We start from the raw sequence: 14,067 nt of genomic DNA on the forward strand, positions 1-14,067 counted from the left end.
TCCCATTCACAGAGTCCCCTTTAATATTTCTTGCAGAGATGGTTTAGTGAACATGAACTCCTCTAATTTTTGCTTGTCTGGGAAACTATCTCTCCTTCTATTCTGAATGACAGTCTTGCTGGATAGAGTATACTTGACTGCAGATTTTTCCCATTCAGCATGATGAATATACCCTGCCACTCTCTACTGGCTTGTCTAGTTTCTGTGGCTAGATCTACTGCAAACCTTATTTGATTTCCCTTGTAGGTTAAGGACTTTTCCCCCCTTTGCTTCTTTCAAGATTCTTTCCTTATTGATGCATTTTGCAAATTTTACTATATTATGTCTTGGTATTGGCCAGCTTTTGTTGATTCCTGGATTTGGAAGTCTGTTTTCTTCACAGATTAAAGACAATTTCAGCTATAAACCCCTCAAATATAACTGCCCCCCTTTTCTCTTTTTCTAGGACTCATATGATACAAATGTTATTACTCATCATAGAATCACTGAGTTACCTAAGTCTACTTTCATGATCTAATATTTTTCTTTCTCTCTTCTTGTCAGCTGCATTATTTTTCATCATTTTATCTTCTATATAAAATCCGTTCCTTTGCTTTTTCCATCTTGTGGTCATTACATACAATCAGTTTGAATCTCACTTATTGAATTTTTTCATTTCAGCCTGATTGGTTTTAAGCTCTTTTATCTCTGAGATATGGGTGTTCCTGATGTCTTATATGTTTTTCTCAAGCCCAGTTAGTATCCTTATGATTGCTGCTTTAAAATCTGGATCAGACATATGACATATCTGTTTTGATTAGATCCCTGGCCATGATCCTTTCTTATTCTTTCTTTTGGGATGAATTTCTTCATCTTGGCATTTTGTCTAGGTTTCTGTCCTCTTCTGTTTATTATGACAACCTGCTATGTTTCCTGCTTCTGAGAGTAATGAATTTATGAAGAAGAAGTCATATAATATCCAGGGCCTGACACTTCAGGAAGTGTCTCTAGTGTGTTATGGATGCTCTATCTCTCAGGTCACTCCTTTGCAGAGTTTATCTTTGTCTGCAATGGGGAGTGTTTGGACCTTGACCAGTGTGTGGTGAGTTTTAATTATGTGTGCTTTGATTTGCTGTTAAAAGAGACCCAAAGCTATTTCCATTAGAACTGAAGCTTTTGGGAAAAAAAAAAAAAAGAACTGAAGCTTTGCAGGACTCTATGGTCAGTAGACATGGTGTTGCAGGGGTTTGTGTTGTTCTCTGTCCCTCATAAATAAATAAATTAAATATTTTAAAAACTTTAAAAAAATAAAAAATAAAATTAGGAGATTGAAAGATAATTTACTACATTTGTAAGAAATTATGATTTCTTGTACCAATGACTGACAGTTGTGAAAGATTTATTTCTACATTAAATAAAAGAAAAATAAATGTTTATAAGCATTTATGAATAATTAGAAAGAAAGATATTTTGGTTCCTTGGTGAAGTTGAAAATATTCAAGAAATAGCATCTGTATATATAAAATGAATTGTTAACACTGTATTTTACAGTCCTTTGCATATTGAAATGCTTTTTCTTTATATGGAAAAATTAGTATTTTCACAAAAAATACTTTGTTGCCATTATTAGAATCTAGTAAGAATTTTTGCATAATCACTGCATAAGAAATAAAAAAACATAACTTAAAATATAAATTGTTCAGTTTACTTACAATCCACAAGCCATCAAACTTCATCTGGTTATTGTAGAAATCTATAATTTCTGTTGCCCACCACTCTGCTGTGGAATTCCTGAAAAAGTCTGGAAAAGCTACATGAGCTCTGGAAGCCTGTAAAAAGATGTAGAATGTCAGAAGAGACATCATGCATGTGTAAGTCAGACATTTATCTGTCAAATTCACAAGCTGTGTGCAGGTGATAATGAAGGCAACCTGATCCTAACTTTAATTTCATTAATGCATATAATTTTTCTATAACCAAAAACAATAAAGAATGAAAAGAGAGAGAGATACATGGAAAGAGAAGGGAGAAAGCTTGGAATCCTTATGGATTGTTTAAAAAAAAAAGTTCACAACACAACACACAGAAATATATTTTCAGTGCTTCTTAGAGTTTTAGGGAATTTTTTTCTTTGTATCCTTAGAGCCTTATACTGCATATTTACTTTTGTGGAGCATGATAGGAAAGGAAAAGGCCTGGTTTAGCCTGTTTATTTGATTAAAAAAAATTGTTTACCCTGCTTTCTGCTCTTCCAAGACCAATATATTGCTTTAAAACCAACTCAACCATTTGTCTTTCTTTCTCACATCTAACCTTTCCCACATCAGCAGAGAAAAGATTATTTACTCTTTTCTCTACCAAGAAAATTCCTTGCTTGTCAACCTACCTATATAAATGCTAAGGTCAAAGTTTATGTGCTAGCAGAGGATTGACCTTCTGTAAGTAAATCAATTGCCTGGAAAACATGGTATCATCTGCATGCTTTCCTGTCACACTAAAGTCTATGTAGTAACTGCCAGAATAGTGTTCTGAATGAATAAAATATGGAAAGGCATTATGCATAGAGATAATGCAAAGGGTAAGGAATATAGGGATTTACAAAACATATGGTACCAGCACAAAAACAGACACATAGATCGATGGAACACAACAGAGAATCCGGAAATGAACTCCCAACTCTATGGTCAACTAATCTTTGGCAAAACAGGAAAAAAATATCCAATGGGGGAAAAAAAGTCTCTTCAACAAACGGTGTTGGGAAAATTGGACAGTCACATGCAGAAAAATGAAACTGAACCACTTCTTACACCACACATAAAGAAACTTAAAATGGATGAAAGACCTAAATGTGAGACAAGAAACCATCAAAATCCTAGAGGAGAGCACAGAGAACAACCTCTCTGACCTCAGCTACAGTAACTTCTTGCTAGACACATCTACAAAGGCAAGAAAAATAAGAACAAAAATGAACTATCGGGACTTCATCAAGATAAAAAGCTTTTGCACAGCAAAGGAAATGCCCAACAAAACTAAAAGGCAACCAATGAGATGAGAGAAGATATTTGCAAATGTCTTATCAGATAAAGGGCTAGTATCCAAAATCTATAAAGAACTTACAAACTCAACTCCCAAAAAAAAAACAAAAAAATTCAGTCAAGAAATGAGCAGAATATATGAACAGACATTTCTCCAAAGAAGACATACAAATGGTCAACAGACACATCAAAAAATGCTCGACATTATTTGGCATCAGGGAAATACAAATCAAAATCACAATGAGATTCCACCTCACCCCAGTCAGAAAGGCTAAAATGAATAACTTAGAAAATGACAGATGTTGACAAGGATGCAGAAAAAGGGTGGCTCTCTTATACTGTTAGTGGGAATGCAAACTGGTACAGCTGCTCTGGAAAACAGTAAGGAGGTTCCTTAAAAAATTAAAAATAAAGCTATCAGAGGATAGCTCAGCAGCTGCACTACTAAATATTTATCCAAAGGATACAAACATAGTGATTCTAATGGGTACATGTACCCCAACATATGTAGCAATAATATCCACAATAGTCAAAATATGGAAAGAGCCCAGATGTCCACTGACAGATGAACACACAAGGAAGATGTGTTATATGCAACTGATAAATCACTAAGTTCTACCTCTGAAACTAATAAAGAAAAACACATGTCATAGATATTTAGAGCCAATATAATGATATACTTCAATATATCATTTGCCTGATAATTACTTTTATTCATAAGGAAAGAGGCACAATGGGTTTATAGTCAACAAATATTTTCTCTGCTAGATTGTAATTTCTCCTCTAAAGTATAATGAAAAATAAGTACAAAACATAAAACCATGTTTTGTTTAACTTCTATTGTTGTGCTCTTTCCACAATTCATGCATTTTTCTATTTGCTTTATTCAGTTAGGTGGCTGTTTTATTCCTTTAATACAAATCATTAATTATATCCAAAACTTTCATCAAATACATATGATCCAAGATTCTCTATACCTTATGTGTTAGAGTATCCCAAAGGATTCTACATAAACCACTGTAAATTGAAGGGGTCTTCCAAATTTATATGAAGAAGCCATGCCTTCCTCTCCATTACTCTTGTGCTAATAGTACACAAGAGTAATGGGTAGAACTGCAGTTGAGATAAAACTCTATTTTTCCCAAATAACATTGTTCAGTAATCCTTTGGCTCAACTCTAGAAACAATTTAGTAAGTTTTAAGTAAGTATTTCTTTCTAATTTTTCACACATGGACTTGTATGACTTACTGATTACAGTAACTGACCCAAACTATTGACTGCCAACTATGAAGTTTCACTGATTTTGTTCTATTGTCTTGATATTTTTTCTTTCATTTATTTTTGGACTAATTTTTATCATTTCCTTTTTTCTGTTAGTTTAGGGTTTAGTTTGTTCTTCTCAGAGTTCCTGGAGGTGTATAGTTAGGTTGTTTATTTGATATCTTCTTTACTGTGGGTATTTATCATTATAAACCTCCCTCTTGCCACATCTTATAACTTTTGGTGTGTGGGATACTCAATTTTGTTTGTCTTAACAAATTTTATAATTTCCCTTTTAATTTCTTTTCTCAGTGGCTGTTCAAAAGTGCGCTCTTCAATTTCTACATATTTGTGAATTTTCCAATTTTCCTTTGGATATTGATTTCAGCTTCATTCCATTGTGGTCAGAAAACATACTTGGTATAATTTGACCATTCTTAAATTTAAGACTTAAAACCAGTCTTACTTTGCAATCTAATATGTGATATATCCTGGAAAATATTGCATGTTCTCTTAGGTAAAATGTTCTGCAGCTCTTAGGTAGAATGTTCTGTAAATGTCTATTAAGTCCATATGCTCTATACTGTTGTTTAAGTCCACTTTTTCTCTCTCTCTCTCTCTCTCTCTCTCTTTTTTTAAAAAGATTTTATTTATTTACTTGACAGAGTGAGATAGAGAGCACAAGCAGGGGGATCAGTGGCAGAGGGAGAGGGGAAAGGAGGTTCCATGCCAAGCAAGGAGCCTAATGTAGGCTCACTCCTAGAACCTCAGGATCATGACCTGAGCCAAAGGCAGATGCTTAACAGACTGAGCCACTCAGGCACCCTTAGACTCCTGTTTCTTTGTTGATTTTCTGTCTGCTTGTTCCATCCATTATTGAAGACGTATTAAAGTATCCCACTATTATTGTGCCACTGTGTACTTCTCCTTCAGTTCTGTCAATGTTTGTTACATATATTTAAGTGTTCAGATGCTGAGTGCATACATATTCACAATTGTTCTATCTTCTTGATGAATTGAACCTATTGTCATTCATCATGTCCCTATTAGTCTCCTGTGACAGTTTTTCACTTAAAATCTTTTTTTTTCTGATACGAGTATATCCACCCTTGCTCTCTTTTGGTTGCCATTTGTCTAGAGTATCTTTTTTTCACATTCCTTCACTTTCTGCCTATAAAAAAAAAACTATGAGAGGCTAGTATGAATAATTAAACACCAGCAAACTGAATAACCTAGAAGAAATGGATAAATTCCTAGAATCATAAAACCTAATAAAACTGAATTGTGATGAAATAGATACCTAAAAAGACCAATTCTTTGTAAGGAGATTGAATCAGTAATCAAAAACCTCTTAAAGAAGAGCCCAGGACCAAATGATTACATTGGAAATTGTACTAAACACATTAGGAAGAATTAATGCCAATCCTTCCAAATTTTTCCCCCCAAAACTGAAATGGTTAGAATGCTTCCAAACCCATTTGAAAAGGCCAGCATAACTCTCATACAAAAGTCAAAGATATCACAAGAAAAAGACAAGAAAAAGAAAAACTACAGAATAATACCCCTTATGACTACAGATGCAAACATCCTCAACAAAATATTAGAGAACCATATTCAGCAGCATATTAAAAAGTTCATACACATGAACAAGCAGAATTTGTTCAATGCAAGGATTGTTCAACATATGAAAATCAATTAATGTGATATACCACATTAACAGAATGAGTATAAAAATCACATGATCATCTGAAAAAGTATTGCAGAAAAAGGTACTTGAAAAAATTCAACACCCTTTCATGATAAAAACTCTTAAAAAATTAGGAATAGAAGGAAATACCTCAACATAATAAAGATCATTCAGTAAACACCCCCAGCTAATATCATACTTATTCAGAAAAAAATGGAGTTTTTTTCTCTCTCACACACACAGAATTATTAAATTAAAGTTGTAGAAAGTAAAACCAACATGCAAAAATCAGTAGCATTTTTATACACCAACAATGAACTATCAAAAAAGTAAATTAGGAAAATATAATCCAATTTAAAACCGCAACACAAATAATACTTATGAATAAAAGCAAGGAGGTGGGAGACTTGTACACTGAAAACTACAAAACACTACTTAAAGATAATGAAAAAGACTCAAACAAATAGAAAGGTAGTCTAAGTTAATGGATTGGAAGAATTAATATTATGAAAAATTTCTGTACTACCCAAAGCAATCTGTAGATTCAAAGCAACCTCTATCAAAATCCCAATGGCATCTTTTATAGAAATATAAAAACAATTCTGCAATTTATGGAACTACAAAAATCCTGAATAGCCAAAATCATCTTGAGAAAGTAGAACAAAGCTGGAGGCATCACATATCTTGATTTCAAAATATACTTCAAAGCCACAGTAATTAAAACAATATAATACCAGCATAAAGATAGATATAGAGATTAATGGCAGAGAATAGACAGCACAGAAATCAATCCATACATATATAGTCAATTGATTGACAAGAGTTCCAAAAATATCCAATGGAGAAAGGATAATCTCTTCAAAAAAGGTGCTGGGAAAACTGGACATACGTATGCAGAAGAATGAAACGGGGCCCTTATCTCACATCATACATAAAAATCAGCTCAAATGGAGTAAAGACATGTAACACATGAAATTGAAAAACTTTTAGGAGAAAACAAAGGGGAAAAGCTTCATGACATTGTCTTGGCAAAGATTTTACTGATATGACACCAAAACACAGGCAACAAAAGCAAAAGTAAACAGGTGACTACATCAAACAAAAAACTTCTGCACAACAAAGGAAACAAACAACAAAGTGGAAGGCAACCTACAGAGCAAGATAAAATATTTAAACACCATATATCAGATAAAGTGTGAATCTCCAAATTATATAAGAAAGTCCTAGACTCAATAGGAGAAGAAGAAAGAAAAGAAAGAAAAGAGAAAGAAACGAAAGAAGAAAAAAAGAAAGAAAGAAAGAGAAGAAAGAAAGAGAAAAGAAGAAGAAAGACAGAAAAGAATGCTAATAACCTGTTAAATTATGGGCAAAGATTTCAATAGAATTTCTCTAAAGAACACATGCAAATGGCCAACAGGTAGATGAAAAGATACCCAAATTCACTTATAATCAAGGAAATGCAAAACCACAATGAGATATCACCTCACACCTGTTATCATGGGCTATTATCCAAAAAACAAACACAATAAGTTTTGGAAAGGATATGGAGAAATTGGAATCCTTGTGCACTGTTGGAAGTGCACAAGGGAATGCAAAGTGGTGCAGCCAACTTAGGAAAACAGCATGGATATTCCTCCAAAAATTAAGAATAGAAACACCGTACAATTTAAATATGGCCTGGTATAGATCATTTAAAAATAAGTAAGCTACTTTTTTTTAAGAAAATATTCAAATTGAATTATTGGTGAAAGTGATAGTTAAGTCCAAGTGCTGAATTGTAGTCAATCATTGTAAAACTTACATTCACAGCTTCATCTTCAGTTAGACTCTCATCTATTGTTATATTGGGCAAATCTGGCCAAACCTACAGAGAAAGAAAAATGGGAAAATAGTTGAAAATAAATTCAGCACGATATGACTATGTTGTAAATAAAGTATAATAGAGTTTTGGAAGCATATTATTACACCAGAGATGCCCAGGTCAGTAATTCCTTCAATTGTTTTTTTCAGTTTGTGTTTTGGTAAATGTATCATTTGCAAACTATTCCCATTTCTAGATTAATTTCCTCTTTAACATCACAAATAGGAAATAGAATGCCAATCTTTGTAGTAGTAGTTACTTTAAAACCAATGCATGTAACCAAAAGTTCTAGTCAAGAACTAATATGAAGGCATATACTAAATTTAATTTAATGTGGTATATTAAAACTGTTTCTATAATAAAACTTTTTCTATAATTATTCCAGTATTAAAATCTAAAAATAATAAATATATTTTTATTTAAAAGGAATTGAAATTTGAGTTGGATAATGCCATGCTGAGGCAAATATTTTCTTAGTTTTCACAATTAGTACTAAATACTCCTCTCTCTCACCCTCCCTACCTTCATATCTGTCTGTTTCCATGCCTACCAATGTGTTCTGCTACCTCAACCACAAACACACAACTTGAGCCCACATTCAATCATGCTAAAAGCTCTGAGAATTTGAATCTGTGAAGTAAAAGTTAGATAGTTCCATATAGAAAAAAATCTAGATAATTCCCAAGGACTAATTACCTACAAGGCATTAGTTGCTGATGGAGTATAGTACTCTAAAGAAATGGAACAGAAGACAGAAAACTGAGAAAAATGTATAGATATATTGAATGGGAAGAAAATAGGAAGAAAAAAAAAAACCCTTTCTGTGGCCAACATGCCATGCTCCATACTTGCATGTTTCTTAAATGTTATGATTCCTCATTAAGTTTATTGTATGATGTTTTCTATTTTATTTTTAACTTTTCGTTTTGAAATATTATCAGACTTACAGAAAGCTACAAAAATTGCAACGAGTTCTATTTCCTTCATTGTTTCTACTAATGTTAACATATTTATAACCTCTCTACAATTATTAAAACCAAGAAATCGGCATTCATACTATATTATTAAGTAATCTAAAGGCCATATTTGAATTTCACCACTTTTATCACTAGTGTGCTATTTTTGGTCCAGGATTAAAAAAAAAAAAAAGGATTTTACATTGCAATTCATTGTGTTTCCCGTTACAGAAATCTGTTTTTGTTTTTCATTCTAGCTAGAATTAATGGATTTTTTGTTTACTTTTTTATATATAACCAAAATTAAGATATTTCTGTATTAGTATACCAGTCTAAATATTTTTGCTTAAAAGTAATTCAGTAAATTATATTCCTTGTTCAAGTCAGGAATATAAGTATAGCTCTTGAAAACATTGTCTCTTTTATTAATGAAAGAAGTACAAACATTTAAATGACTTGCAGTGTAGAATAATGAACAACCATCTTATTAATGTTAATTTTACAGTAAAACACAAGGCATTCTAAGAAATGCAATAAAAGACAATTTAAAGATGAAACAAATAGTATTTAGACATATGAACTATACAAATTCACTGTTTCTAATAATTTGAATTGAAATCAGAATACATATTATTTTATTAGCTATTAAATCATTACATTTCTGTATTCTGTATCTCTCCCTCTGAATATGTCTTTAACAGGTTTTTTTCTTTCTCAATAGAAACTTTCAATGAAATAACATTTTATGCTTATTTTATCTCAAGATATCAATTCAGTACCTTTGCCCAACAAATATCATTGGTGTTAGGCCATTTGACAAAAACATCTTTCTCCTGTCCTCTTTCAAATGCGGAGTAATACTTTGTTTCATTTCCTGAAATTGCTGGATCCTAAAATTAAAATGAAAGACACACCAGGTAACTCTGGAATAAAGTATAGCCACTCGAGTCACTGTTATGAAACAAATTTTCCACAATTACATTATCATTTTACTGTGTTCTCACATAGACTGACAAATAGACGGTATACACTTCAATGTTCTAGCTAGATTGTCCTCTGAATCCCATAGAAGGAAATTTTAAGAACTTTTGAAAATGTATTCGTTATGATTTCAAGAAAGATTGCTAGTATTTTTCATTTTGTTTTTGTTTCTACCAGTGGGATTACTGCCTGCCTAGCTTGCTTCCTGTAAGATATTGATAAAATATTCTCCCCACTGAATCACTAACTTGAAGTCAAATTTTTAAACATGACCAACATAAGAAGTAGTCCCATAGAATGATTTGAGAATTGTATAGAAATGGAAAAATCCATCATTACTTTGTGATAGCTTCTATAAACTGAGACTAGTTTGTAGCTCCGATGATTACTAGACGATAGCATGCCTTTGACTTCCAGATTCAATCTTAAATCTCTAAGGATATACCAAAATGTAAAGGTAGCCTGGTAGTGGCCCATGTAAATAAAAATGTTAAAGGAAGAATTTAAAGTAATAGTCTTAAAATTAAATAAAATAAATAAAATAATAAAATAAAAGTCTTCTATTTTGAAACACCTCCCTCCCACCTCATTCTAAGAGAGAAATTTTAAGGAAATCAAGATAATAAGTCTCAGAAAAATATAAAATATAAATACTGACCAGGATAATAATGTATCTCATTCCTTCTTGTCTTATTTTGTCAACAAACGCAGGAAGGTCACGGAAGTTTTCATCAATTGTAAAGTCTAGTTGCCTTTCCATGTAATCAATGTCTGTATACTGAACATCCTAAAACATATGAAGAATATGGTATTGGGATAAGAATCACAGGAGTCAGTGCATCTCTTTCTGTCATCTTATAAAAGTAATAGCACTATGAAATTTTAAATGCTTTTTCACTTAATCCTAAAGAGAATTAAGTAAGTAACACAAGGTTCAACAACAACAAAAAAAAAACCTAACATATAAAATGCAAAATAGTCCATGAACAAGTTCATATAAATGTTGTTTATTGACAGTACACTTAACAATTTTCATTTCTAAAAATTCTTTCAGATCAGTACCTTTTGTTATGTACTTCCCAAAGGAAATAGGAAGACACAGGAGTAAAGGATTTACGAGGCAATGAAATTACAATAAATGGCAATTTGGAATTTTGTACAACATATACAGAAATAGATGTTGTTCTATTTCCGGAAACATAAAGGCAAGAGGGGAATATTTCAAATAATTCTAACATTGCCAGAGGGAAAGGAAGAAGTATTAGCAAATCCATTAAGATTCTTTTATTATCTACTGAAATCTTTTTAGAATGATAGCCCAAGTTTAAAAAAGCAAAATATTGCTTATAAATAGTTAGTAACAAATATGCTTAAACTAATAAATGTTTGAATTCTTTCATGACACCTTTAATTTAGACCTAAATAGCAAAATTTTAAATTATTTTCTGTTAATAGGCATTAATTAAATTTCTTCTTCTAGGTGTTATAAAAAGTATAGCTGGTAGAGTGGACCCAATTGATAATGGAAAAAAACTCCCTTTTTATAAAAAATTTTCACTTGCATATTTCTGTATCATATACCTATACAATTAATTTCCTCATAATAATGTATTCAGGGATCATATATACTTGATTCTAATACATGTACCAAAGTCTTATAATGAGGCCCTTATTCTTCTTTGAGTGAGTTCTTATACACCAAGCATTCTGGATTTCACTGTTTAAGTGCTCCCAGAAGGACACCTGGGATTCCTTAATCTTGCTAAAAAATAAAATCACAGGGATGATTATTTCTAGAGACTCAGTAATATTTAGTTTCCTGAATAGTGAGGGAAGAGCATATTCTGCAAGTGTTCTAGTTCTATGTTCTAACATTCACCTATTCCAGGGCAAAAATCATTCAGTTTCAACTCCAATATCTTCTCTGTAATTTGTCACATCAGTTGATGAAGTAGGTTTCTGTGGAGTCTTATTCTCATATAAAGAAAATATGGGAAATATATCTGACTCTTAGGCAACTCAAAGTTTGTGAGAGAAAACCAAGTGCACAATGCCTTGTTTAGTACAACTCAGGGTCATGGACTAGAGAGAAAGGAGAAAAAGGAATGGTATTATCCCTTTTCCTTCATCTAATAAAGACACTTTATAAAAATCTCATAACTAAGTCATTAGATGCTACAAAAAAACTAAGCATCAATTATTGCCAAATGCTTAATTTTAAAGTCTATTTATTTACTTCATTTTGCTTTAATAGATAACACATTTAACTCTTTTAAAACTAATATACATACATAGGGGATCTGAGCAGCCACCATCTCATCATATACTTGCTGAACTTGTGAAGTATTTCTATACCCATAACGACATATTTGGAATCCCAAAGCCCAGTAAGGTGGCATGACTGGTCGGCCAATTACCTTTGGAGAAAAAAAAAATATTTGTGAACTAAGAGAGTTACTCTATTTTACAAAGAAAACTTTAAAAAATTATATAATCATACTTCATGGTATTGCTTTGTTGCAACTTCTGGAGTTGGGCCCAAAAACATATAAAAGTCCAAGATTCCTCCAATCACACGGTAAGTTAGAGCAGGAGTTGGCTGAAATGTAACATCTAGAAATTCAAAATATGATTACATGTTTATTTACATATAAGATCTTAGTTTACTAAAGAGTCACATAAAATATGAGAATTTCAACAAATGATTGTTTTACCCATTGCATTGCTGTTAAGTAATAAAACTCCATGAGCATAGCCTTCGTCTTCCAGAGCCATGTAATAGGGATGGAATCCATAGGAATTAAGTTTATACTAAAATAAAAAATTAAACATAATATAAAATATTTAAATAATAAAAGCATAATATTTAAATAAAAATAGCATATGAGTTTTGTCAAAGTAATATTTAAATTAATCAGAGGATTGAGCCTATATGAATTTAAAGCTTCTTTCTTTGTACACAAAACTATGCTTAAATTAAAAAAATATATCTCCTTTAGAAAATAATCTCTATTATTTGAACCATTACTGCTTTAGAGCATACAAATTCATGAACAGATTTGTAATTCTGTACATGAAAATTCATGTAACCCACAAATACTGTCACATTAACTGATGTAAAAACCATTAGGGTAGTTGGGTTTCCTTCAACAGGTATATCTTATCTATAAATTGGAACTTCTTTTTTGATAACAAAATGTCCTAGAAATAATTAAAATGATGAAAGTATTCAAACTTATTAATAACTTATATGGTAATACCTATGTTTATATTTTATGATAATATTTTAAATGATAATATCTTGTTTATATAATAGTTTACAAAACATTTAATTTCATTCTCAGCTAGATCTTTTCACTTTTCAGTATAAAAAACTTATATTCAGGGTCATGAAATGAATTGTCAAAAGTCGCAAAACTCTTAATTTAATGATCCCTAATCAAACTGACATCTTTAGGGGCACCAGGTATACATACATCTGTAGAAAATGTTTTTATATACTCATGTCACTTTTCCCAGTGTTTTGTCTTATTAATGGTATCATAAAGGAAAATGTTAGCATCAAATAAGTATCAAAGGAGTAAAAAAAAAATCAAAGACAACTCTAGTCAGTTATTACTAAAAGCTGAGAGTTAAAGTAGATTCGGCAGGGGATTCTGAATCTGAATATTTTGTTCTACATAGTTGAGAGGATAAGGGATGGGTTGCACCTCACTTTTCACTGTAATCAAGGATGTTATCCATCCAGTCCTCTGCCTTCACCCGTAATTTATTGTGGGTTTTTTTTTAAGATTTATTTTTATTTATTTATTTATGATAGACATAGAGAGAGAGAAAGGCAGAGACACAGGCAGAGGGAGAAGCAGGCTCCATGCCGGGAGCCCGACGCGGGACTCGATCCAGGGTCTCCAGGATCGCACCCTGGGCCAAAGGCAGGCGCGACACCGCTGAGCCACCCAGGGATCCCCTATTGTGGCTTTTTTGTTTGCTTTATAGAAAATCACAGTAGCAAATCTGGGGCCCCCTTGTCATTACTTCATTACTGAAGTCTAGGCCTACAGAGAAGTTGCTGAGATCCTAATCATGGTCTTAACTGCCTCATGGAGTGGTCAAATATTGATACCTACACCAGGGGGTTGGTCTCTTGTGAACATTCCCCAGGTATTCCAGTTCAGGTCTCTCTTAAATGCTGTATGTTCCACTTCCCCAAAACCATATATATATTCTGATGGCAGGCGAGTAGATATTTGAATAAACTGGTCATTAAAAGCAAATCCTGGCAGCTGAGAATCCCAACTGAAAAGAAA

The 14,067-nt window shown here is 32.2% G+C and overlaps 1 protein-coding gene across 1 annotated transcript in view; it reads right to left on the minus strand.

Moving 5' to 3' along the window:
- SI (sucrase-isomaltase) overlaps positions 1–14,067 on the minus strand; it is a 91,815-nt gene that overhangs the window by 27,784 nt on the left and 49,964 nt on the right. Inside the window, exons 28-35 of the mRNA XM_055308179.1 lie at positions 13,888–14,056; positions 12,475–12,571; positions 12,261–12,373; positions 12,052–12,177; positions 10,419–10,547; positions 9,559–9,669; positions 7,764–7,826; positions 1,692–1,808 (exon numbers count right to left, since the gene is read on the minus strand). Of these exons, the coding sequence (XP_055164154.1) occupies positions 1,692–1,808; positions 7,764–7,826; positions 9,559–9,669; positions 10,419–10,547; positions 12,052–12,177; positions 12,261–12,373; positions 12,475–12,571; positions 13,888–14,056 (925 nt within the window). The remainder of the gene's footprint in view (positions 1–1,691; positions 1,809–7,763; positions 7,827–9,558; positions 9,670–10,418; positions 10,548–12,051; positions 12,178–12,260; positions 12,374–12,474; positions 12,572–13,887; positions 14,057–14,067) is intronic.

Source organism: Nyctereutes procyonoides, unplaced genomic scaffold (assembly GCF_905146905.1).
Source record: "Nyctereutes procyonoides isolate TBG_1078 unplaced genomic scaffold, NYPRO_anot_genome, whole genome shotgun sequence".
NCBI lineage: Eukaryota > Metazoa > Chordata > Mammalia > Carnivora > Canidae > Nyctereutes > Nyctereutes procyonoides.